We start from the raw sequence: 27,534 nt of genomic DNA, 5'->3' as shown, positions 1-27,534 counted from the left end.
TCCTGGAGGAAATTTTGCAAAAATTAACAGCACATTTCAGAAATTAATTTTGCTGCTTGTTTTACACCACTGTAACATGTAACAGACTTGCCTGCCCAGAGTTCACCAAGTCCAAACATGAGGCCAAGCCAAAAATGACTGTTTTGCCTATGCAAGGACTAAGAAATTTGGTTAGACCAAGTGGAAATTGTTAGGATACCCCCAACATCTTTACTATGGAGACTCTTTATAATCTTAACATTCTCTCTCCTGTCTTATTTTCCTATTTCCCAATGCTGAAATTATAGAGGAAAAGTGCTAACAGCGCAAAAAGCATAGGATTCTACCTTGTGAGCATTCACACACACTATATGTCAATTGTGCGGTATTGAGGAAGATAATATTAGAGGGAGAGTTACCTCAGTTCTGGGAAGTCTCCTGTAGCTTGAGGCCTACAGGAGAAGTGGAGTGGTGGGGAAGAGAAATCAGGGAATGAAGCCAGATTATACAAATCCAGCCTTCAGCTTCAGATCACCTATTGGCCTTAATGCTTGACAGGTCTGAATGCAGAATACGAAGAAATGCTACAGGCAGTCCTCAGAGTAAAGAATATTGAATGTCTCCCTACAGTGCAAAGCCTTGGTCTGATTTGATTACTGAGGTTGTTTAAACTAACCATGGATGGGTCAAAGTTTTGAATACATGAATAGTAATGCCACCTAATGTTGAGTCAGACCACTGGCCCACCTATCAGAACTGTCTATTGTGATTGACAGAAGCTCTCCATAGTGTCGGCCAGAGGCCTTTCCTTGCCTTATGTATGCAAAGAAGGTGCTCGACCACTGATCTTTGCTGAATAAATGATGCGCTAACAAGATGACTCTCCATCTGAATTCAGAAACTGACTTTAGAAGGGAGCTTATGACAGTAGAATGTGCCATTAAAACCCCCCAGCCCTAACCCATCAGGTTGTTTGTATTCTGTTAGCATAGTAGGGACATAGAGTGATGGATAATATTTCTCAAAATTCATTTGACTTGGGTGATGGCCTGTCAATTTACACCTAAGGAATCATTTACTCATAACCAAATTTTATGTACATTAATATAATTGAAAAGTTATCACACTTACCGTTAGCATCATGGGAATATTCTATGCCAGAAACCGTGCACCTTCGGAAGACCATTTTATTCTCGGTTAGAGTCCCAGTCTTGTCTGAAAATATGTACTGGATCTGCCCTAAATCTTCAGTGATGTTCAAAGCTCGACACTGCAGTTGAAAGTCTGTTTCTTCATCATATAAATCCTTATCTTGATGAATAAAAAACACTTGGCATATTTTAACAATTTCAATGGAGACATACAAGGAAACTGGAATCAGCACCTGAAATGCATAAAAATACAGAGTCATTAGCAGGAAAACAGCAAAGAGAGAAAAGAAGATAATTGAATCAATGTGGGTGAAAATTGCAGCATTGTACTGTACCTGTTTCCAATTTATATAGTTTGATTTAAAGCCAAGACTGTAAAGTTATTAGAATATTTGCAAAGGTTTATCGTGACAGATTAAGAAAGCTTATGAAGCAGTTTGTAGAGCTGATATCCATAATTAGGTCTGGTGGTGTGATTACCAAGGCTTGGAGAGAGGCAAATGTTTTCAGGATAATAAGATGGGCTTGCAAGTAGCTAGGAAAAGAAGAAAAAGGTTGGGAAGGGAAAGAAGACAGAGAGTGCAGTCAGAACCCTGCTAGCACAAAGGCAAAGGAAATAAACCTGAATGGATCTCAAATTTTATCTGTATACTTTAACAGGCTTCTAAATTAGCTCCCGGAGAAGCGTTTAATCAGGCAGATGCAGTGAGATGCTGGATAGGAAGCTATCTTTTCAGATGTAGATTCCGTGCAAAGAAACTGCATATTTTATAATTTCCGATCAAAGCATAATTGAAATAGGTTTTTCCAGGTAATTACCAGATCCCCAGACGTTTTCTAAAACTTCCCAATAAAAGGCTATATTCATAGTGAAATATTTTGTTTCCTGACATAGTACTGATGAGCTAGTGTGATGTAGCTGTTTAAAATACTGGACTAGAGTCTGGGACAATTGGTTTCAAATCCCTTCCCAGATAAGGAAACTCACCAGGTGACCCTGGGCTCTCTCTCTCTCTCTCTCTGACCTTCAGCTGCCTCACTGAGTTGTTGTGAGGATAAAATGGAGGGGGGAGAAATGATGTAGCTTTTTGGAAGAAACTCTCTGAACTCCTTGGATGAAGTCCTGGATAAAAAAAATTAAATATTCCAGGCCTAGTGGCTAGTTCTTTCCGCTTCCTATTGGCTGTTTGCTAAGTTTGCTCCCAAATGCCTGTGCTGCCACAACAGCAACCTCCCACAACACAGTAAATTCAATGAGGAGGAGACAAGACAGAAAACAAGAGAGGGAGAGAAGGAAGTCTCTCTTATTAAACTGCAGAGATATGAAAAATGGCAATCTCTTATCTACTCTTTGTGTTCACAATTCAAACAAATGAAATGAATGGTGCTTTTTGGCATGTTTGTATTCATTTAGAAACAAGTGCACGTCTTTGGTAATCTGCCTGGCAGCTGATAATGTGTTTGAGGCTGGGTGTTACTACTGCTGTAGATTATATTGGTTTAATTGACCATTGTTTATAACACAGTCATTTCAAATTGTGCTTAATTGTCATTTCGGTGGAAGCTGTTTCAAATCTTGCAGAGGCAAAATTGAAATGTTTTAGATAAAGTTTTTAAAAGATCACAATCAGGTACTGTGGTGCAACTTATTTAATGGAGTGTGTTGGCTGCAACTGTCAACACAAGACTTGTTTATTGCAGAGTCTGACTATTATTCACATGTGTGCAGCTTAAGAAGAGTCAATAGCAGTGATATCCTAAACAGTTCTGTGTAATTCTCCTTAGGGTTGTGCATAAAAGTATTTAGCCCTGATATACTAATATATTATTTCTTAGATATATAATATTTTAATGTTGTTAGCACAGAAATGAAAACTAAGTATTTGGAAACACAAATGCATTGGCAGAAACACTTAAAACTAACTCAATTATATGTCACATGGTTACCTGAAAAACTATAATCATTGTCAAAAATAAATAAACCGCAGCTACAGCTGGAGACAAATTATTTCCATCAGGGCCTGGGACATCAAAAACAGGCTTCCTCTTGTCATCGTACTGCCAGACCCAGATTCCATGACCTGCAAGGCAGGTGAAAGAGATGAAAATACAAATTAAACATCAAGTGGTAAAGTCAACATATTTAATTTACACAATTTCTCCTTCGAGAAAATCTGCAAAGGGAACAGAAAATAGCATGGTGCCCTTTGTGCTATATCTCTGCAAATTTCTGTGAAGGATAATTTTTACGTCTTTGAACACAAATACACTTTCATGAAACAGACTTCCCCATAATTTATTTTAAGTTAAAATGTTCATAATTTAGGATCTTTCATTACTTTTGAGAAAGGAGCCTTCACACACATAACCAATTGCACAGGAGCTTGTTTCCCACTTCCTGAACCACAGGGCTTGAATATTGGGCAGCGATGATCATATGGATCTTTCCCACCCTTCTCCTGCCAATGCACCAATCAGATGGGAAAGCCTTGCCCAAGTGGTTGCTGTATTCTCATACATACCAAGTTGTTGAAAGGAAGTGTTCATAAGGATGTGAACTGGCTCCAGTATATATGATGGGGGCCTCAAAATATCCATTACAATTTATAGTTACAAAGCTGAGGCACTGGGATTTTCATATAACTAACCAGACAAAGAGTTAGATGTTAACCGTAACATTATTGTAGTATTTTAGGGCTGGGCAGAGGTCAGAGAGAAGAGCCACAAGAAAGTTTGTAAGTGTAGTTGTTTTTCCCACAACAACACAATCTTGGCTACTAAATGCAAAACTAGTGGTCATAACTGGCTGCACTGTCACTGCTTTCTGGATAGATTTTTCTATCCCTTTATAAATCTACACACTTTTTTCTGGAAAGAAGAAATACAAGGAATTTTAGCTGTAGTCTTACCCTTCGTGGTTCAAGCACATAATTTAGAAATTTTAGATATACCCCGCCCTCCTCCAGCTACCTGCCTCAGGGTAGCTTACATCATACATAAATAATAATACAATAAAAAATCACATTTATACAACTCAAATCAACCACTAATAAATATTCTTACAGTTGGTGCCTAATATTATGATTGCATCTTGGGAGGATGCTCTTCTCCAGTAGCCATGCAGTAGTGTAGGAGGGACCAACCACCAGAAAGAGAAAAGGGAGGGAGGCCAGGTTAGAAATGATTGCTGTCACTGTCCTTAAACATATGCCTAGTGGAACTTCTCTGACCTGCAGGCCCTGCAGGTAATGGGTCTTACTAGAGAGTTCCACCAGGTTCAGGCCAGAGCCAAGTAAGCATGGCTTTCATTGAGGACAAGTGGATAGACTGGTACCAATGGAGTGTAATGTTCATTGCAGGGTATATAGGAAGAGGCAGTCCTGGAGATACAGTGGTCCCAGGTGATTTAGGACTTTAAAGGTTAATATCAAAACCTTGAACCTGGTCTGGAATTTAATGTGGAGTCAATGCAGCTGTGGGGCACCAGTGTCATATGGACTTTCCATGGGTTCTTCTTAGGACTTGCTATGCTGTATTCTGGACCAGCTGTAGTTTCTGGAATAGTCTCAAGGGTAGACTTGTGTAGAGTGCTCTCTTGGACATTTTACTATTTTGACTCCAAACCTCACTAAGCGGTCTCCACGTATACCTGGATTTCATCTTGAACATACGATGCTGAGATTATAGCAGATTTCCAAATGCTGAAGTTTTATAAATAATTACAACTCTAAGAATCAATATATTCTAATTTCCCATCATTCAGCTTATTTAAGGAAATATGGTCAAAGGATCGTGGTTTTCTTGCCTTCGCTTTTGCTCTTGTTCAACTCACTGTGTCAACTTATGTTTGAGCTTTTTTTAATTAAAAAATCTTTACATTTTTAATGTGGTTTGTCTCATCTCTGAAAATTATGATAACGTTTCTGTTTGATCCATGTGTAATGAAAGAAGAGGAGGGGGGCTGCAATTATCTCAGGAGTGTTCAACAGTTAAGAAAAGAAGGGAAACTGAGAATGGAGGGAGAAGAGCTGGGCTGGGCCTTGTAACTTTATAGCTCCCAAGTGGCCAGAAGCAAAGGCTTTAGAGTCCTGTTTCCCTGCAAAGATGAATTATGCTCAGTGTCAATTCACTTTCATATAAATTAGCAGAAATATCTGTGTTTCTTTTTTTCTTGGCGTTAATATTTTGCTGTCAAAAATTTAAAAAGGAGAACTTACCAACAGCTGAAAATAGACACATCACGATAAGTATGAGGACACACCAAAGGACATCAACATTCATTTGTCTTTCAAGCTTACTGCGTTTATACCGTGGTCCATTGTTATTTAATAAGGCTTTTGTCTCATGCCCTGTCAATGGAATTGCATTATACATTAACACGTAGATTTTTGCTGCTCATAAAAACATGTAATGTAAGCTCACTAGCTGCATCCTTACCTGCATAGATGACTAACCCTGAGACTTCTTCTGTATTTCTAATAGTACATCCTCGTAATAAAAGATTATCTTTATACAGTGCAACCTTCTTCCCACCTTTATGGACACTGAAAAAGAAGATGACAACAACTTATATATAATAGCTGCTCTTCATTTTTGGAGAAGGAGAAGCATATAACTCAATTCTAACCAGTTTCTCAAAAATTTAGAAAGGTAAATTCTGGCAACTGAATATTTCATTCACAAGCAATAAATGGGGAAATTTCCACCACTGCTTTTTTACAAATATAATTCTAAACGTTTTTATTGTACATTAGAATGCAGATCACTCTCCCATTTTCCTATACATCGTTCTGAGGTTATCCACGGGTCAAAACACTGTTCATTTTTGAGCATGCAGCATCATATATGTTTAAATGTATAGTCGTTGGCCCCAGTGATATCAACTGTTTTGAATGACACACAGCCCCATCCAAAGGGCTGGCCGTCCAGATGCAGCACCACACCTGCACCTCTCTGCTGTTCCCAAGAGGCTTTCAGGCAATGCGGGTAGACAAAGAACCCAGACAACTCTCCCGCCATTTAATGGACTCACACCATCAGAAAGGTGGTTATCACCCAAGACTGGAAATGCTGGAGAACAATTGTTGCCTGATATGCTACTTAGCATAATGGATTTGATGATGATGATGAAGAAGAAGAAGAAGTAGTACCCTGCTTCTCCGAAAATAAGACATCCCCTGAGAATAAGATGTAGTAAAGGTTTTGCTGAATTGCTAAATATAAAACATCCCCTGAAAGTAAGTGGTGGTGTGCAGAGAAACTATCATGGCATTCAGTACCGTGTCCCACCATTCTAAAGGGTTGCGGCAGCCATCCACCAATGGACACCCTCTTCACTGGGGCAAGTGTCCCAGGGAAGGCAAATCTACCAGCGCGACCCTGCACCACTCCCAAAGGCAGATTCACCTCCCACCTTTGGATGGAGCCGTCAGTCTCTTCACAGTTTTGTAACTTATTCCTCCATTTTAAAATACTGAAAGCATAACATGGTGATCCTAAACTTTATTCCCAATTTCCTCGACTGTCAAAATCTTCCAAATTCTTTTGGTATCTATTCCAGATGTTTGTAACCCTCCATGATATCCCCAGTAGTTCAAACAGCACCTTTGATACTGTTTCAGGTCAGGAAAACTGCATAGCCACTGCTCCTCATGTGCCTTGGTCATGGTCTGAATTGGGCAATGTGTATGTGAGAACTGAGGAGAACCTGCAACTCACTGGCTATTTATACAATACACAGGGTAGCAAATCTAATCTGTGTAATTCATCATGTGTAAAGAGGCCCTGACTATAAAGAATCTGTTTGGAATGTAACAGGTGCAAGGTTTGCAGCATCTATCACTTTTAGTTGATATTTAATTCTGATTTTCTTGTATCAGCATTTCTTCTTTATGCTGCCTTTCAAAAACTTCAGTTTCGCTTTACATTTTGTATTTCCTTTCTTCCTTTTTTCTCTCACAATAGAGGCCAATATTAAGAATTTGGCTACTTATGTTTCCCAAACAGTAACCAAATTCACAGTTGACTAGTTTTCTAGAAATGATATTTATCTTTTAATTTAATCTACGTTAGGACGAAATCATTATCTAAACTTTTCTTTTCTTAAAAGATGGGTAATTTTACTTCTTTTAAAAGTGGAGAAAACCTTATTTCCCCTTATTCTGGAGTAGTCCCTGTAAAATCCAGAATCTCCCCAAAGTGTATGAGTTTGTTTGAATGACCTTTTTACATAGCTCATTTTTGTCCCAAAAGTTTTACTTTCCAGTATTTCTTTCTTTATTATCAGATTATGAGATCATTGATTTTTCAAGGAACTGCCCTCAGTTGTATAAAAAGTTAAGGGAAACTCCCCATTGGTAGAATCTGCCATTTATGAAGCAGTCCTCCTGATGCCAAGGGCAAACTAATCCATACAAAGGGTGAGGCACTGGAATTAATTAAAAGCTCTTTGTCAATGAAACCCATGAATGAAACCAATGGATTCCTTTGTTACTGCCTGCTAACCATACCTATTGTGTCAGAGGAAACAGGAGGAAACTTTATTTGTGTGAGTGCATTACTGCAAGGGGAATATTAAAAAGCAAATAATTTTCCAAGTAAAATAGAACATTTATTTTTAGAAAAAGAGTAATACTGTTTTGTCCTTAAAGCAAGCACACATAGGCGTTTTATGTAGTCTTTCTTTAATTCTAAGAAAGATAGAATCCCAGCATTTGTTTTTTGCTAGAATGGGCCGCTAGCCAATCTTGTCAGATCCCAGATGCAAAGAGGGTCAGCCCTGGCTAAGTACTTGGATGGGAGACCAACAAGAAATGCAGAGGAAGGCAACGGCAAACCACCTCTGATTGTTTCTTGCCTTGAAAACCCTACAGATGTGACTCAACAGAACTTTCCACTGCCACCACCAGGCAAGTTTATATTTTTATGAAGCAGCAAAATAAAAGTTTCTTTCTTGAGAGAGGCTATGCTTTAGCAAAAATTCAGAAAAAAAGTCAGATTTGATTTGTATGTAAAGTGGAAGGGATATAATTGCAGTACAGCATTGGGTGGGCTGTCCTTCTCTGGAGATTTCTAAGCAGAGGCTAGATGGCCATCCATAGCAATGCTGATGCTATGATGCACTATGAATTTAGGCAGATTGTGAGAGGGAGGGCAGGAAGGGATAAGGTGGTGCTTTTGTGGCCACTTCTCATATGCCCAGCCAGTGTAATGGTGATTACCACGCTGAAGTCAGGAAGGAATTTTTATCCAGGCCAGATTGGCCCAGGGATGCTGGAGTGTTTTCCCTTCCTCTGGGCATAGAGCAGGGGATCATTGGGGGGGGGGGGAGAGGGAACTGTTTCCTGCACTGGGCAGGGGTTTGGACTAGATTATCCTTGGGGTCCCTTCCAGCTCTATACATCTAATGTGTGACTGGCTCAAAGTCACTGAGGCTCCTTCCGCATGCCACATTTATAAGTTGCAATTGTTATAAATGAACTCGTTTTTCCAAATGGAAAACAAATTCATTTATAACTATTGCAATTCATGATAAATATGCTGTATGGAATGAGCCTCAGTGAGCTTCTATGGCAAAGTGAGGATTCAAACCCTGCTCTACCAAGCTAAAACTCTAGCCACTGTACCACACTGGCTATCGGAAGGTGACTACTGTAGAACAGTAATGAACAGCCAGGCCTGGGTTATGCAAGTCATATGGTAGACAGTCACCTGGTGGTTGCTGCTGGCCCTGGTCCTAGAGAACTCTCCCTGAAATCTGTGCCCTCTGTCTGACTTTCCCTGATACAAACTAAAGCTCAAAAACTAGCAGTATTTTTTTTTGCCCTAGCAACAGCTAATAAGGACATTCATTTCAACACTGGTCTCTCTCATTCACCTACATGAGTTCTTTGCTGCTGCCAGAGGACATAACTGCCTCTATTCCCCTTCCTCATTCTCTGCTACTATTCTTCTCTGCAGCTCTGCCTATTCCTCATGCTGTTCGTAGGCTACTACCACTGGAAGAAGGAAGTATGAAGCCATCTCTGCTTCTGTTCCCTACCTTTGGTCCTGTCTTACATCATGACTAGCCCCTGAAGTAGCTCACGCAAACATGCTTAATATCAGAAAGTTCTGGCAAAGCTCATTACATTGTGAAATAATGAAAGAGAGAAGAAGAACTCTACACAGAGATGGAAAACAGAACAATCTAGTCTGGCAGGGGATTGGTCAACGGGTCTGGAAGATGACGACTCTGTCAGGCAGGAAAATTAAACGAGACAGCAAGGTGCCGTGATCTATCAGATCAGAAGACTTCTGACTGATTCCAAATGTCAAAAATAATTCTGTTTCGATTTGAAGAATTTTTAATATTTATGAATGGGAATTCAGTTTGAAACTTGATACATGACTTTTCAACTGTACATCCTTTCTATTTTCTGTGGTACTTCAAACCCATGAACTACTTTACTTGATTCATCATTAAATCAACAAGGTTATCTAACTGCTCTACTTATCTAAAAGGAAGATGCATTTTTATGTATTTATTTTTAGTTCCAAGGGGAAAGGGAACCCCAAGTTACATTTGTGTACAGTAATAACAACCTTTTGAGCATAATACTTTTTTTTATATATAGTGATCATGCTATACCCAGGGTCATTTTCCATTTAGCTAAACAAAGTAATATTTCCATTTGACAGACAGGTGAACTGAGGCTTGGAGAGAGCTGCCTGCTTTCAGAAACAGTCTTGTGCCGCAAAGAGCTACGTGCATGATACCGTGAACATGAAATCTCTCCTCTGCATAGCTGTTTAGTGCTTTTAGCTCGAGAGAGGGGTGATTATCTTCCTACTGTGGCTTAAACAGTGATAAATAATCCGCAATGCACATGTAGGGCAGGAATTCATATTTAAAGCACAACTGCTTCATAGAGGCTTCTGGATGTTAACAGTGAAGGTGATCCAAATGCAAAACATTTGATGTTATACTTTGGTGCTCCTTATTGCATTGGTATGAATGAAGAGAGCATGTGGCTGATACAGGATGTGAGAGTAAATCAAGTGCAGAGCTGCTGGAAACCCAGTGGTTAGGGATATGAAATAATAATGGAAGGGACTGCAGTGAAAGGATGATGGTAAGGATAACAGCAATAATAAAGTTTCAAATGTTACACAGGCATTATCTTGCTGTAATCCTTAATAGCCACCTTATAAGGTAGGCCAGAACTCATCCGATACTGTATGTGTGATATGCAGCATATATTTGGCACTGCTTTTCTGACAGTCTCCTCTATTAAGTAAAAAAAAAGATAAGTATTTTGACCTTTTAGAAACTAATTCAACATACTTTTGCATGAGCTGTCATAGGCAACAGCCTAGTTCACGAGTTCCTTTGCACTGTAGCACACTTAAGCCAACTTTTTCCAGTGTTTTAGATTTGTAGAATAATACTATAACAGTTTATCAAATAGCAATATTGCTATATCATTATATGTATTGTTTGCTTGGGATAATTGTGTACATAATTAAAAAGTTACTCTGGTGTCTTAATTAAATAATGTCTTATTTAATGTGGTGTCTTAATTAAATAATAACAAGCAATCAAATAAAAAGATAAGTCTCTGCCCCTAGAAGCCTGCTATCTAAAATGCTGCAGTGAGGCAGACAGCTGAGACAATCACGGGATTAACGGAATTGGATTTTTTAATGGATTAGTATGTCTCCTCTTCTATGATTTGTCTGCTGTTAAGTCTTTTGGAAAGCATGCTGATAGCAGGGTCTGTAATTCTTTGAGATCACAGAAGACACAGGAACAGCCTACCAACTGTGAATCAAAATGAGGCTTATAAAAGCTGAAATGTATCATCGCCTAAAATCTTACTGGAACTTATGGAATGGAAGGAGACAACTGCTGGCAGTGACCTTCTTGTCCTTAATGCTGGGTTGAGACTGTTTTGGGTTTGCCCTATGTTTCCATTGCTTAAAACAAAGATATTATATGACATTCATGGGATGTCTCAGAATAACTGCACAAGAGAGAAGCACGGCATTAAAACAGACAACTAATCACAATCAGTTTAAAGCTATTCAAACCACAAGCATTCTCCTTAAAATTTGCAAGTAATACTTAACTACTTCATTTAAGAAAATACCAACATGATTTTAGAAGAATTATAATGTTGCAATAGAGGGTTAAAAAGATCAAACCCATGTCCTATGCTATCAAATCCACTTTCCAGAAATTCTTTTAAGTAAAAAACTATTAAAAATGGAACCAAAGTCATTCAAAAATATCTGGAGTCAAGCAAGCTATCTCGCATGCCTTGCAAATCTCACTCATAAATAAGTTACTTATTTACGTTAACAGGGTTGCTTTGTTTCACTAAAGCCTAAACATTTAGTTATGCAGAAATTAGGGCCAACTCAGATGACAATAAAATTCTGAGAAGATCTTAAACTGACTAACAAATAGTCTTTCTTAGAACATCATAACATCTGGAACATAGTGGATATAATTTTAGGTCTTCTTCATCTGCTGCTTGGCTCCTTTGCTTCAGTCACTTGAGTAGACTTTTAATGTTTGCTTGGGGCAGCTGCTCTGAAGAATCCTTCTTATGGTGTTTCTAGCCCTTTCTACCTGTCAGCTATATTATGAAGGTGAAGTTAATATGTGCAAGATGCTACGATCCAAATGCTCTCCTGCACTAGATGGCTTATTGAAATGTATTCCCTTCTTCTCTGATCCCATTTCTAGCCACCTACGGTATATTCCACAGAATTACAGAAGAAAAATCAAAGATCTTAGGGGCACAGACTTGGTTATTTGACTAGTCAAATGAATGAATGACGAGGTGAACAGCTAAATATTGACCAAGTGCTTGAAAATAATTTTTTCTTTAAACAAAGTAATACAACGTATACTGTAGGGATGCACTGCTGACCCAGCAGCACCGTAAGTAGAGTGCCGGCACACCGGCGCTCCTGCGGCCTTCTGGTCGCACCGCTCCCCCACCCCTCATCCCCCGATGAGTCACAGGTCATGAACTACCTGGCTCACAACCACCGGGTGTCCCGGACAAAGGGACAATGGCCTTGCCCCCAGGTGAGGATTAGATGAGCGGCGATGCTCCTCTCCGGCGATGCATTAGCAATACAGGTGAGATCATGCATCACGCGGTGATCTCTCAGTCCCCGGCTCTCCCGGAATTCCCCCACGTTTCGCCCCCCTTCTACCGTAGCCGCTAGAATCATAGCCAAAGGTTGCCAGCGGGCATCAGCATACGGGAGTGGAACCGGTTCGGGACGCCGATGCTCCCGTTGCTGGGCTCTCCACTAGCAGATAGAATCACGCAGCGTCGTCTGCGTTCTTACGTGACCCACCGTGTACGACTACAAGCCCCTGATGCCGAGAGTAGGGAATCCTCAGACCTCCACCCTGCTGCTGCCGTGCAGCCTGGGAAAGGGCCTTGAAATTACCCGAAGTCCAGCTGGATCAGGCGCGTCAGGAACTTTCACACCATTTTAGTATCGCCACGTCCGCTGGATCGGGAGCATCCAGTGGGGTTTGAGTCCCTAGGACACGCTCTCATCCAATGGACACCCGTTGGTATGGGAATGCTTACAAAAGCAGGGCTTGCCCCATGAAACAAACTGCGTTAACGAGCTAAAAGCGTTAAGCGAAAGCAGCAGGGTCCCCTCAGTTAAGAGAAGGGAGCTTCGCCAAATTGAGGTCGAGGATTGACAGCTCAATGTCCATGGGTACCCGGAGAGGGGACATTTAGATCTTAAGGATTAGAGGAAAACATCGGTAGAGCTTACTCTTCAAGCACCAGAGCCTCACGCGGTGTGTAGCTGCTACTGACGCGATGGAGATACAATGTTATGTCGCCATCAGCCTGCAGACCTATATGGCTCTCCCTTGCTGTAGAGTCAGCCCTCCGCTTCGATCTTTCCAACTTCAATTTCACCCTGGAATTTTACTCCCCAACATCACTCTAAATTGGGCGCCCTGTCCTCCTATCTGCCCCCCCCAATGCTCCCACTGCCCCTTCAGAATTCTCCAGCGGCTCGGCCTTCCACCCCTATGCTCCGCCTTCATTTTCTGGAAGCCATAGCACTGGGCTCCGGTGGTATTCACGGAATGCGGCAGCGGGTTTCACCAAAACCCTCGCGATGAGCGGATAACTAATTTTAACCCGCGACCATGTGAAAAAAAGGAAACCCTAACGGAGGAAGGCGATACCGATATTCTGCGCCTTATGCCCCGTTCACTTCATCAACGGATACCGGGGGGGAGGGGGGAGGATGGGTATTGTTCGACAGGGTTGTATTCGAAAGTACCGCTTCCCCTTTTAAGCTATAATGCTCCTCACCGAACTCCATAAAGCCGATAAAAGCGGACGCGGTAGTGCAATAGGCCCCTTATGTGAGAGGCATGCTAGAAGCAGCCGCCAAGAATCACCTAATGGTTCGGATGACCCTGGAAGACCACTCGCGATACTTTGGAGCCCTGCTACAATTTAATGATCTGGGAAAGTGAGGTTCGCCAACGGTGTATCGCCGCTAAGGGGAACGCCTGCAGGCCGGCGCCCTACACCTTGTATAAGAGCTTTATAGCTTCGGTCGCGTTTACCAACCCTAGCGATCAGATTGTCCTGCCAGAATACACCATACGGTCGCCATACCGGAATCGCGCTACAAATTTATCAAAGTCCCTAATGCTGGCCAACCTACCCAAAGGTTTCTCCACTTATCCTGGACGAAAACCCCCAAAGGCTCTACCGACTTCGTGAACAGGCTCCAGGAGGCCCTTAAAGGGCAAGGTAGATGGCGAGGGAGGCCCAAAATGAGCTCTATAATAAATACCATGCGAAGAGAACGCCTCCCACTGGAAGTGCGCCGTGAGGAGCAATCATGGGCCCTGGAAGAGCAAAGATCGGAACTGGCTGACGGCTTTGTGCCAAGGCTTGCCGGGACAGCGGATCACTCTGCCCATAAATAGCCTCCTTGCCGCAGCTTCTCCACCGCCAGAACGGCTAAGCCCCCGAGTGATTGCTTTAATTGCGGCGGGTCAGGACATCTTCGAGGAGGGTGTAGCAGCCCGCTGGCAACCCGGCCTACAACCCCGATGGAAGGAGGGTCCTCCCCCAAGCAGGCCGAAGGCCCCCGAGGTCAGCCAAGAACCCGATGCCCCCTGTGCCAGAAGGTTTCCCACTGGAGAAGCGACCGCCCGTTGGGAAACTTCGCACCCGGGCATCTCCCCAGCCCAGGACCAAGGGGAAGAGTACTAGAGCAGGCCCAAAACACCAAGACCCACACCCAAAACCACCCCCCTCTCGCGGCATCTCGCTCATGTGCACCCAGCCAATCTCCTTTTAAGTTCCCCACGAGGTCCCTTCGTCAGCTCTCTAACCCAATAAACTGGCTTATATAAGCCCCTATCCCTACTGGGACTATTGGGCTGAAAAGTGCTGCCAAAGGCCTCCTCGCTGCTGAGCAGGGATTGTTCATCATCCCCGGAGTCATTGACTCCACGCATCAGGGACTCATCCATCTCCAAGCTCTGGGCAAACATCCTCGGGCAGGTGAGCTGCCCAGCGGGACCAGCTGCGCCAAGCAGCTTGGACTCCTCACTGCTCCCCATGCGCTGCCTGCTGCCCATTAACAATAAAAGGCCATGAGCCCCAGCAGCCATCAAGGGCGACAGCCAATGCTACCATCGTAAGAGCGGTTGGAAACACTCCATCGGAAGCCTCCCTACCAGATCTGGAGCTCACCGCGGAGGGTAGTCTGTTCAAGGGCCTGGTTGGACACCGGTGTTGATGTGACCGCTATCAGAGCAGCCGGAGCGGCCTGACCAGTGGCCAACCGGTGACCTGTCCGCACATCTGGGTGGGGACATTAAAATCAGCGAGACGGAGCATCCGGGCGCACACGGTCCATACGCCCAGGGCTCGAAAGCGGCAGCTCACAGTCCGGGCCCATCGCGTTCTTGGACATCCATGTCAATTGGGGAAGGGACCTCATGAGCTAGGTCAAAATCTACTCCTAGTCTGGGATGGATACAAACCCATCACACAGATCATAGGTCGATTAATTGTGCCTTCCTAACTCATTCTCGAACTTCCGCAGGGAAACTACCCACTTTTTTCTCTCTTTCTTTTCCCTCTATCTTTCAACCAGCAGAGGCGGGAGGGCCACTCTGGCTGAACTGGCCCTCCCTGGATTAAATCTAAGCCCGGATCCTGGTACCGGCAGAAAGCACTGCCAGGACAGGCCCCAGTTTAAAAAGGAGGCTGCCGCCACTATGCCCCTGACAAAAGCCTGTTTGGCTTGTGGCTACCATCGCTGGCGCTTAGCCGAAACCGCCCCTTAAGGAGTGGTTTTCGGGCGGCCAGGGCAGGCCTCTAGTCAAAGCGGATGCTGCCAAGCACTAAATTCACACACACAAACCTATGGTAGGTTGTGGCTGCCTAGCGCCTGGCAACTTTATCAATACCACGTCCAAGGCCAGGCGCTATGGCCGAGAACCGCCCCTTAAGGAGGCGTTCTTTCAAGGGCGGCAATTCCCCAAGATAATTGGATTACAAATTCCAGCACCATTCCAGCCTCTCAGCTGCTAACTTCACCAAGGTCACGGTAAGTACATTTTCCCTGCAAAGAAAAGAACCCTCCCCTTTTGTGTGTGTGAAATTTACCCCTAATCGCTTAAACTGATGACTTTGTCTCCCGGATGCATCCACCATCACCCAAAAGCGCATCCAAAGTTCCTCTTTTGTGTTGCAAATTAAGCATGCATACCCACAGATTCCCCAGGGTCCGGCTTGCCCCTCCTTCCCTCGAGGATCCGGACAGCCCTCGCTTTGACGCACCCTGATGATGCCCTGAAGCCGAAAGCTTCCCATCAGGATCGCTTACCCTCTGCCCTCTTCCTGTCAAAAACAACAATTTAAAGAAAGAGGAGTGGACGGGCCGACCCAGTAAAACTGCATTTAAAAGCAACCCGCTTACGCGGAGCTGCAAAGATAAACCTGTCAGTCCCTATATCAAAACACTTTAAAACCCAACAAAACCTTGATTTAACAAACGGTTGATTTTGACTCTCCCCGCCATCGGCTCTCCAAGCCCGGCAGGACCCGGCCCCTCTCCTATAACCTGGGGAAGGGGGTGTGTGTTTCAGTCCCTCTTCCTACAGATCTCCGGTGGATCCCGACTTCACCGCCACTTGACAGGCTGAAGCCCCATGGAATGGCGCCAGGAGGAAAATCGGCCCCATTCTGGAGATGGAACGAATCTCTCTGGAGGGATCCCGCTTCCAGCTGACCTTCGACCAGAGGAACGCCGCCACCGACTGCCCAGGACGGTTCATAAAGAGCGAGGGATGACCTGGGGGAATGTCAAAGGCAACGTAGCCAGCCAAGCTTCAAGAGCTGCTGCGCCAGCCTTGAGGAAAACCACCCAGAGGCGCCCGAGAACCTCTGTGCCGCCCTCTTTTGCAATCTCATCACTGCCAACCTTCGGGGCGGCCACCATCGCTTTTGTTTCCTGCTCTGCCTGCTCTCCTGCCGGTGGCAGTCGGCCACCCTGGACGAAAGATTTGACCAGACCAACATCTGGGGAGCAAATTTGCTGCCGCTGCCAGCGTTTAGATCGCTTCTGCCCGCTGGGCCCAGTACCTAGAGTTGGGAGCCTGCTAAGCTCCTGCCTGCTCCCCGCTTTGCAAAGTGCCTCACTGGAGACTTCCCTAGCGGAGTCTGGCTTAAGCCCCTTTATGAATGCTACCTTCATCCATCAGAGTACTCTATGAGCGCTGACTGGGGACCCGTGGTCCAAACCCACTTCCCCGGTCGGGCGCCTTCTCTCCCTTAATCACCCAAGACTGTCGCTTAATCACCAAATCCCAACACCTGCGCCCGGGTGATCTCCAGCGCGACGAGACGGCAGGAACTCGATAGCCGGGCCCATTCACCGGTTGCCCAGCCTGGAACTTCTGCACGCGCACAGAGGTGACATTCCCCCCGATGTGCGGGGAACATCTCTTGCTCCCGAAGGCGGTTGGTTCTGGAACTTCTGCGGGGAGAGAACTTTCCAACTTCACATCCCTGCAACGGGCTCTCTGCCGGGACTCTCTGTTGCCTTAAGTGCGCCTCTCCACCATCGTCCTGCCCCAGGCTCCACCCTCAGGAGCTCGGCACGCCCGCTTCGCCGCCCCACTCCTGCCCCTCGACCCCTCTTGCCGAGAGGCGATGCGGTTGCCCTCTCCGAAGCCCGGAGTTCGTCTCCCTCAGCGACTTCCCTGAGTGGGGAGTCCCCGGACTGCAGCTTCTTACAGCAGCTTAAGACACTCATTGGTAGGCTGGCCTGCAGTGCCCTTGCGAAGTCCATCAATCCTCTACCTCCATTGCTCCTGGATGCTCTGGCCAGCCTCCGAAAGCAGCAGGGAACTTCGATCAAGCGATCCTTAGATAATCGTGCTGCTATTGATTATTTGTTGTTATTGCATCGCCAAGGTTGGCGTGAGAATGTACATAATATGTGTTGTTTTAATCTTTCCTTGATGAATTCCTATTTGATTCATGTATGAAAGTGCGTGAACTGCAAAGATGTTTTAATGTATCTAATCTGAAGCATGACGTTCTACCCCACTGGTGGTCAGCCCTCTGGAGCTGGCTACCGGGGGGGATGGTTGAGTGCTATTGTACAGCTCTGCATTGGCTTGATTGTGTGCCTCATTGTCGGATCTTGTTTCATTCAATGTATATCTAATATTGCCTGTAACATGTGTAAGAAACCCCTTGACGTTCCCTTACATCGCAGCCAAGTCCTAATGTTGCACAAGCAGCTCGGCCAGCTTGGCCAGACGGCGGAGGAGACAAGCGTCCCCCTAAATCGCCCCCTAACATTTCGGCCTCCCTTCTAAATGTAAAAAAAGGAGGAGATGTAGGGATGCACTGCTGACCCAGCAGCACCGTAAGTAGAGCGCTGGCACACCGGCGCTCCTGCGGCCTTCTGGTCGCACCGCTCCCCCACCCCTCATCCCCCGATGAGTCACAGGTCATGAACTACCTGGCTCACAACCACCAGGTGGCCCGGACAAAGGGACAATGGCCTTGCCCCCAGGTGAGGATTAGGCCCAGACGCCGATGCTCCTCTCCGCACGTAGCAGCCAGGTGAGATCATGCATCACATGATGATCTCTCAGTCCCCCGCTCTCCCGGAATTCCCCCCGTTCCGCCCTTCTACACGCCCCCGCTAGAATCATAATAAAAGGTGCCAGGAACCAGCATACGGGAGAGTCGCTTGGAACACGGACACCCGCGCTCCCGTTGCTGGCGCTCTCCACCAGATGAAATCACCGCGTCTCGTCTCGTTCTTACGCTGACCTCGCGGCACGACTACAGTATACCTGCCTGCTGCCCTGAGCCTGACCTCAGGTGGGGGGGGGAGGAGGCTGGGATATAAATTTAATAAAATAAAAGTAAAACCTGAGTACAGTATATTCAGTATAGTGTGCTGCGTGCCACATGTATAAACATCTGACAGTTGGGCAGAAGTTGTGGGTGTTGGTTTGGGGAAATGACCTCTTGACTCTAAGGGAATAAATTCATTCCTTTTGAGTCCAGAATGGCTGATCTTGAGAAGCTGGATGAGGCACAGGCCCTTTCTGCATGGGCCAGGGAAGTGGCTGCACACTGGTATACATGATACTGGTAGAGCCCCAGGGCCATTCACACGCTTCCGTGTGGGTAACCCTGGAGCAGCCGCCACCTGCACAGGCGGCGCGTCTTGTTTTTTTTTAAAAAAACTTACCTTTTCTCCCTGCACAGCACCACAGGGAAAAGGAAACCTGCCCACTGGGGCCACGGCAACACCTCGGGGTGTGTGTGTCAGAGGACAGTGTGGGAATGTCTCCTCCTCCCTGCAAAGCTGTGCAGGGAGAGAAGGTAAGTTTTGAAAAAACAGGATGTGCCTAAAAACGGTGCCTCCGACCCAGTGCCGTTCACATGGCACGGGGTGCACAACGATGTTTTTGGAAAACCTCACACATTGAGCGAGTTTCAAAAACAGCATTTCCCCAACAATTGGGGAGGTGGAAGCATGGTGCTGCCTCACTTTGGAGGCAACAGCTGTGGGAACTGCACCCCAAGAACGATGTTTTTATCATGCCTGGGGGGCTGCTCCTGGCCCATGCAGAAAAAGTCACAGAGATACCTAGCTAGAGGAGCTCTTTACAGGTGCTAGTTCCATGATGACCACTTTTTTTCCTATCCTGGAGAATAATGGTCTAGGGCAAGCAGGCGTCATAGTGAGTGAGAGGAAAACTGAAGGAGCAAACTATTTGGGATATGAATAATTTTTTTCTTATGCTGTTCTTATAGAGAAAAGAGTTTGTGATGGTTTGTTGACTACAAGGTGATTTGCCTGTCTGGTGTACAACATGGAGACATAACGCACAATGTAAACAAAACTGTGCTGGCGAACGGTCAGTAGTCCTGGTTAGGGTTGAGCAATACCAAAAATATTTGGTAAAATTCAGATTCGGGCTTATTCAGGCATAAAATTGTTTGTATGCCCGAATAAGATGAATATCATATTTGGTATACCCGAATATATTTGGGTATCTCAAATAATTCGGGTCTGTCTGATTTTTTTGTATTTTTGGTGTTTTAAAGCTAGTGGCACCAACATCCCAGGATATCTTTTGGATACTCTCCTGATGATACTACTCGAGTTTGGTGATGTTTGGTTCAGGGGGTCCAAAGTTATGGACCCCTAAAGGGGGTGCCCCATTCCCCATTGTTTTCAATGGAAGCTAACAGGAGATCGGGTCCATAACTTTGGTCCATAACTTTGGACCCCCTGAACCAAACTGCACTAAACTTGGGTGGTATCATCAGGAGACTCTCTGGAAGGTGCCCTGAAAATTTGGTGGTGCTAACTTTAAAAATGTGCATCCCACAGACCAACCCAATTCCCCATTGGCTGCAATGGAGCCACTTCAGAGCACAGAATCTCCCAGCTCTTCAGCAAGTTCTATGGGGGGGGGGGGAATTAATTGTTTTTTCCCACCAAAGACTTCAATGGGGCTTGCTGTTATGCCTAGCTGGCTCTGTGCTGGAGATTTTATTGGGGGCTCTGTGGGAGGGGTCTTGAGCAGCAGTGGTGTAGTGGCTAAGAGCAGGTGCACTCTGATCTGGAGGAACCGGGTTTGATTCCCAGCTCTGCCGCTTGAGTTGTGGAGGCTTATTTGGGGAATTCAGATTAGCCTGTACACTCCCACACACGCCAGCTGGGTGACCTTGGGCTAGTCACAGCTTTTCAGAGCTCTCTCAGCCCCACCTACCTCACAGGGTATTTGTTGTGAGGGGGGAAGGGCAAGGAGATTGTAAGCCCCTTTGAGTCTCCTACAGGAGAGAAAGGGGGGATATAAATCCAAACTCTTCTTCTTCTTGCTCTGGGTAGGGGCACCAATTTCCCACAGGGCTGCTGATGTGTCTCCTGAAAGGAACCAGCCAACTTTGCTGTGTAGGGAAGAAGGATTTACATTTTATAGGCAGAATGGGTTAAGTAGAAAATAATGTTACCAACATTACTGAATTTATTTCCTATCTTCACTTTGAGAATCTGAAGCATTGACATCATTATCCCAAAGCAATGAGTCACATTGAATGGGAACTCCCAAACTCTGCTTTAATCCACAATTCAATTTTAAAGTTGGTATGTGGCACTTTTAACATTGTTCTACCAGTCTGGTTCTATTCCATTCAATTAATCTTATTTCAAGCAGTGCTGATCTCCTCACATAAATATGTTTGATTTATCTTAACCTTTTTATGTATGATTAGGAAACAAGGTCAACACAACAGATGAAATTGTAGGATATACTCACATGAAGCCTCGAAACCTACTTAAGTCATTATTTGGCTCCTCACATTCAATGATACTAGTAAACTTTAATGGGTCAAATTCAGAGTCCTAGAATGAAAAAAAAATATTATGCAATTAGTATTTTTTTTTTTTTGCAATTAGAGACCATCTTTTGGAAATTAACCATCAAATACTGGCTTAAAGTACTTTCCTGTCCCCAGGGATTAATGCCTTCATTATTGGCAGCAACACCCTACCCTGGATGGCTAGAAAAGATTACATCAAAACTCAGACAGTGTGGTCTTGATCCAATGCAACTTTTGGAGATTGGAAGTAGCAGAGCAATGGGTATGGTCCACCAACGTCTTACTGACATTGAGTTGCAAACAGATTTCCCCCGGCTACCTGTCCTATATAAACCACTAAAATCATGGATAGGTATTTCAGCTGCACCTTATCTATCCGTAATAACATCAGCAAGAAGCCGATGGGCTTTTTCTAGGGCTCGCTTCGATGCCTTCCCATCAGCTAATCTGTTGGGACGATTCCAAAAAAGGCATTCCAAGAACTGGCACAGGAGAGAGAACTTCTGTGGTGTGCTGGCTCAGGAAGTAGAGCTCAATGTCACATATCTTACTGCATTTCTGCAAGTTACACTGAAGAGATTGAAAGGAAGCTGTTGATCCAACCATTGTTAACTTCGTCATGTATATAATACCATTCATGGATAAATGCTTTCGGATCTGAATTCTGTAAAGAATATTATTAGAAGATCGTGTTTCTGCCATCTCACAGAAGGTAGCTAAATTTTGCATACTGGTACACAACAAGCGTAGTTCCTTATTAAAACAAAGAGCCGCACTGTGTGATGAGGACTGTAATAATGCCTGAAGCTAATGTTATTTATTAATAGATTTTATAATGGATTTTAATTTATATTATATTTTTGTATAAGTGGAGTGCTATGTATTCACATGTACTCTGATTTTAAACTATTGGCTGGCCAAAAGGCCGTAATAATAAATATAGAAATATATTATGCAATTAGTAGAAATATTAACATCCAAATCATGATTTCTTTTCATTTATGGTGCTAACTCTGTGGACGGCAATTTGGGAGCGTAAGCTTTTCAGAACAATTTTGGGGATCAAGTGAAATCCACTGACTAAAATGGATACCAAAAACTCAAAGGGGTTAGTATCTCACTGAGGTTTCTAATCCCCATGTGGCATACAATAATATCATCAGGCACTTGAATAGGTCTAGATATCTCCCTATACTCTGCAGTCTTCCTGAATGAATATTGTTCCCTTCCCCTCTGTGGTACTTCCCATAGAATAAATATGTAGTGCCAAGACAGGACCAAGGGGAATCTGGGGGGGGGGGGGGGGGAGAAAAAGAAAGCAAGGATGAAGGCCTTTTAATGTTCAAACTACCTGCCTGCTCACTTATTTCTTTCATTATCACAAAAGCCCAGATGACTTCAGGTGTGATTGGAGGGGAAACTCCTACCATAATCAGTCATGTAAGTTGTTTTAATCATGAAGGAAATAATCAACAAGCAATGAAGAAATGAAGAAATGGATAAATGAATAAAGACTCTTCATTATGCGAACCCCCACACACATCTGGCATTTAGTCAGAAGGGTGAGAATCTAGTCTTACCAATAGAAAACCAGCCACGTAGCAACCATCCATATAGGTCCTTCAAGACCCTTACTGAGTGATACCATCAAGTACCTATATACTGTCCCAAGTGTCTAACCTGGGAAAATTGGACATCTGAGTGCTCAATCTGATTTTCCTGGATTGATTACTAATTGGTTCTTGGAGAGGGTTCTACTGATTCCTATTTTTCCTTATTTTGTATAGCACCCAAAGCTAAACATAAGATTCAAGAAGAGATTACGTGGAATTTAATTACACAAAAACACCGTTATATCTCTTTTCTAATAGAATATGCACATATAACAATAAAACACTACTCTAAAATACAATATAAAAGCAAAATGTTTGGGATCACTCTTGGAAGGACCTTAACTTCTGTTGGGACCAATTTATATTAGAAGGTGTTGTATGCCAATAAAGGCTTGTTGTTGTTGTAGATTAGAATGGGACATATTAATAATTTAGCCTTTACCTACTTCTGAGATGTAGCTGCAATTTTAAACACGATTTACCATGGAAACACACTTTCAGATTCAGCTGTGGTTCTCCACAGTTTGTTTCAGCTGTGCGGAAAGAGAGATCAAATGATGCACAGGCACTTTCTATTCCACAAGGTAGAAGCAGGAACATGCTAACTTTTTAATGTGCACTCTGTTCTACTGAAACACATGAAGCAGCCTGCAGATATGAAAATAAATCTCACTCTCTTCCTGTGATAAAGTCACTTCCAAGAACAAACCGGATTTGTACGGGCAGAAGGAAAATATTAAAATGAACAAATGTTTCAAGTTAAATCAAAGCCATCTGGGACTATATAAATCAATACATTGTCAATTAGAAGAATGTAAATAAAAGCCTTCTGAACATACAATCAGATGTTCTTAATTACTTCATGCAAGCTAAAATAAATTAACCCTGTAACAAAAATTAGGCACATACATTAGGATGCTCCTTTCCTAGTTAACATTTAAAGTTCTTCTTGATTCTCTAGTTAATTAGGCCGGAGCTGGCACCTGCACTGTGTTCATACATGTTGCACATTTAAACACCACAATGAGGCTCTGTCACTGTACTTCCATTACAATGTGCATCCCTCTTTTGTTTAGCTGCAGCAATGTAAATGCTCCACTCTTTTCAACAACTATCATGCTTTCCTGCATGACCATTTTTAAAAATTGATAAACACAGAATTGTTTCACCTTTGTTGCACTTCATGGTCTTCCGATTTACTCAGAAGGTTGCACTTCTAGTGAAGGAAAATTATACCTTGAATCCCACCCAAAACCTCCACTAACGGAAGGATTTCTGTCGGTGGTGCATGACTTCTCTTTGTTCCCTCTCCTGCTGCAGTCTCAAATGGCTCCCAAAATTCTGCTCCAGGGGGACAGCATGAGGAAAGGTTGTGGATGGACAATGGGAACTGGAAAATGGCTACCCCCTCCCTCCTTGTGCATGTGAAATGCTTAATGGGATCCACCTTACTGTTTCCCAACCTTATCCAAGCACAACACTGATATGTGGGGGACTGTGATATTTCTGTCATGGGACTCTTCATGTCATTTCACTTATCATCCTGACCTCCTTGAGCAATGGAAGAACACAACTGTGACAGGCAGTCTGGGTGGGGTAGGATTCTCTGGATGATTCTTGGCTGTATGTATCCAGCCCCCAATCCCACACCTCATGCCATCTTGGAGTGATATGATTTCTGAAATGACACCATTCATTCTGCTTCTTGATTGCAACAGTTGTGCAGATCCTGTTTGACTTTGACATTTCTGTGCACCAGACTGTATGAACACTAACAGAAACTGGAAGATACTAGCTAAGCGTTATTTCATGGTTTAAGCATAATTTCATGATTTCAGCAAAGCAGTTAACAGTTCAAAACTTAGTAGGTGTCATGCCCCCACAGAGGCTTTTGTTATTTTCCCATTAAGCTTCAGTTTCCCCATAGTTGGAATGGGTTTAGTTCATTGTAAAGTCTTCTAAGGAAGGGAATTTTGTTAGCCCTTGTCCCTTCAAGACATTTCCCAAGAAGCAGTCTTCCTTCTTTACCCAGCAATTCCCTGTTTCAGCTCTAGCCAGTCAGTCTGAGCAAGGTGCCAAGGGTAGCTGGGGACTGTAATATTCGTGATGTTTATGGTGGTCCATAGTAGTTTATAGTGATATATAGGGCACAAGTTAAGGTTAGAATTAGACAAAGACTGAAAGAACTAAAAGGAAGCAAGACACAATGGACTTTCTTGAAAGCAATTAGAATCAGACAAAGACTGAAAGAACTAAAAGGAAGCAAGACACAATGGACTTTCTTGAAAGCAACCAAGAGAAGACACAGTCTAGCTTCAAATCTGCTCAAGACAAGCAAGTACTTTGATTTAGACAGACCCAAGGGAGGAGTTAGGGTGTTAATTCTCCTAAGTAATAAACCTATTGTTCAATTGTTGAACCTGGCTTGTGTCTCCCGCACTCTGTCCTAACCAGGTACAGGGCACCAAAAACAGATTCACTTTGGGGGCAAGACAGTAGGCAAAGACTGCGAAATATGACTGTCAACTTTAAAAACTTCTTTCAATTTGCATCAAGGCAAATGGATAAAACCAAGTGGGAAAGCTTTTTAAAATTCTTATTATACTTATTACAACACCATTATTGGTGTTGGGACATGGGGCCTTACAAAATTACAAAGACAAATATAGTGTCCTTGCAGTATCCAAGCTGAACCTAATATTTTTTTTTGGCAGAGAATAAAGTTGGTAAACATCACAAGACACATTTGATTATAGTGTGTTTCCTAACATCACATCAGAATGTGCAAAGTACATTACAGGTGTTTTCAGAATCACCTAATATGGTATCCTCCTTTTATAGGTGATCAGCAGATCTTAAATGGTGGGTATTCTACTCAAACTGTCAGACAGTACTTATGGATGCTGAAGGAATTCAATCTGGATTTCATGGTCTGACATCACCCGTGGTAACTGCTTTCACTATTTCAATCCATTGCATTAAGAAAAATAATGTGCCTATGAGTTGCAACTGACTTGTGGAGACACCATCCACAGAGTGTTTCAGGCAAGAGAGGAGCACAGGTGGTTTGCCACTGCCTTCCTCTGCAGAGCAACTCCTATTGTTCTTGATGATCTCCGATCCAAGGTTGAGCCTGCTTAGTTCCCAACCTCTGACGAGCCCTGGTGAAGTTGGACGATTTGGGCTGTTTCCGCTGCATTAACATATCAAGAAATATTTCAGTGCACATTCTAAAGTACCTTGCAGAAATCGGAATTTATTGCATTTCTGCTGGGCCAGGTAGGTACTGCTTTTTTGTAACATCGTTTCCCCCACAATAATGTTTATATGTAACCTTGTTTTGCACAGCGAATAGAGCAATTCTAACTAGCTTTGTCTGATTTCATCCTAGTTATGAACAGGCAGCAAACACACTGGAAACAGAAGCATTTTATCTCATTCTCCCATTGCAGGGCATGACAGCTTCGGAGCTACTAACTGCCGCTTTATCTCATCTTAGTTTTCCTACAGGACTTTTTTTTCCTGGAAAACAAAAGAAATGTCTTAATACCTCTGACAAATGTTCAGGAAGAAATCCTAGAGACAGCAGAGAATCCTCCTGTGAAGGCCAAGCTAATCAAACAAAAGCTGCTCCTTGCAGATGCTGAACTCAGCAAATAGAGTCTGATCCCAGCACTTGGGTAGATATATTAAGTTCTATTTCAATTGTAAGTTTACGAACCAGATTTTTTTCCTACAGGAACATATGCCAACAAAGAACAAATCTCTTAGATTCATATATATCTATATCAGTTTGACATCTAGGGGGCAAAGTATTATCTACAGAAGGAAACTGACTAGGTCTGGACAAAGTAACTTTGCTGGACTCAGCATTTCCAAGTGCAGAAAGTAAATAGAAAGTGCTGTCGAATTGCATCCAACTTATGGTGTTCCCATAGGGTTTTCCAGGCAAGAGACTTTCAGAGGCGGATTGCCATTGCTGCCTTTGCATAGAGAACCTGGACTTTCTTGATAGTCTCCTATTCAAATACTTGCCTACTTAGCTTCCGAGATCTGACAAGATCAGGCTTGCCTAGGCCACCAAGGTCTGGGCCCACAAAGTGTACATTGTTTTTTATTTGGTCCCACAGCAGCTCCTCTGCAAACAAAATATACCTGCCCATGCTTTCTTTTAGTTCATTCGCCTGTGAATATGTGACCTGCTACAATTTCCTGAAAACCACAGCCGTTCAAGTGGGTAAAGTGGTTGCAGGTACAAGCATGATCCAGGAAAAAGAGAGCAATTCCATCCCTCCTCCCCAAGTGAAAACCATTGAAATGTTATTTGCACCTTCCTCCTTTCACTGTGAAATGAAAGCGCCCCTGAATGCTATTCTACTGCCGAGGCTGACACTGCTGACAGGAAAATTCTCATTCATCAAGGAGTGAGCAAATACATTAACCAAGGCTTGCTGTGCCTGGTTTGCAAGCACAAAGATCAGTTCCTCTGATCAGAGTGATGCTGTTCTTTATATCTGTCATCATGCCTCAGCATGAAGAATCTCACTGTGTGTTAGGAGCATTCTAGAAGGTGTCACTAGTGGGAATGTGGCCCAAAATAGTTGCTATTTTCTTTTCTTTTTTTCTATTTTCTTAAAAAAATGATTTCTGCACATATTGTTCTTGTTCTGAACAAATCTTTCTGTGGTGACTTGCTGTACCTCTCATGTGCCTCTTGGTCCTTAGAGCCCCAAATAACCTTATTTGTAATTCATTGGTAGAGTCGACAAGGGGGCAGAACTCAGTCCCTAAATGATGTTTACAGGTGAAGTACAGATCTGGTGGCTCTTGGTCCTTGTAACCCTCCAGCAATCCAACTGC

General features: G+C 43.6%; 1 protein-coding gene across 5 annotated transcripts in view; it reads right to left on the bottom strand.

The window, feature by feature from the left end:
- ATP10A (ATPase phospholipid transporting 10A (putative)) overlaps nucleotides 1-27,534 on the bottom strand; it is a 150,715-nt gene that overhangs the window by 55,397 nt on the left and 67,784 nt on the right. For all 5 annotated transcript variants that reach the window (XM_048495305.1, XM_048495306.1, XM_048495307.1 and 2 more), the window contains 5 exons: nucleotides 20,998-21,083; nucleotides 5,568-5,674; nucleotides 5,348-5,479; nucleotides 3,078-3,211; nucleotides 1,111-1,363 (listed from right to left, as the gene is read on the bottom strand). In XM_048495305.1, coding sequence (XP_048351262.1) covers nucleotides 1,111-1,363; nucleotides 3,078-3,211; nucleotides 5,348-5,479; nucleotides 5,568-5,674; nucleotides 20,998-21,083 — 712 coding nt within the window. The remainder of the gene's footprint in view (nucleotides 1-1,110; nucleotides 1,364-3,077; nucleotides 3,212-5,347; nucleotides 5,480-5,567; nucleotides 5,675-20,997; nucleotides 21,084-27,534) is intronic.

Source organism: Sphaerodactylus townsendi, linkage group LG04, assembly GCF_021028975.2.
Source record: "Sphaerodactylus townsendi isolate TG3544 linkage group LG04, MPM_Stown_v2.3, whole genome shotgun sequence".
Taxonomy (NCBI): domain Eukaryota; kingdom Metazoa; phylum Chordata; class Lepidosauria; order Squamata; family Sphaerodactylidae; genus Sphaerodactylus; species Sphaerodactylus townsendi.
This window is presented reverse-complemented; position numbering and strand designations above follow the sequence as displayed.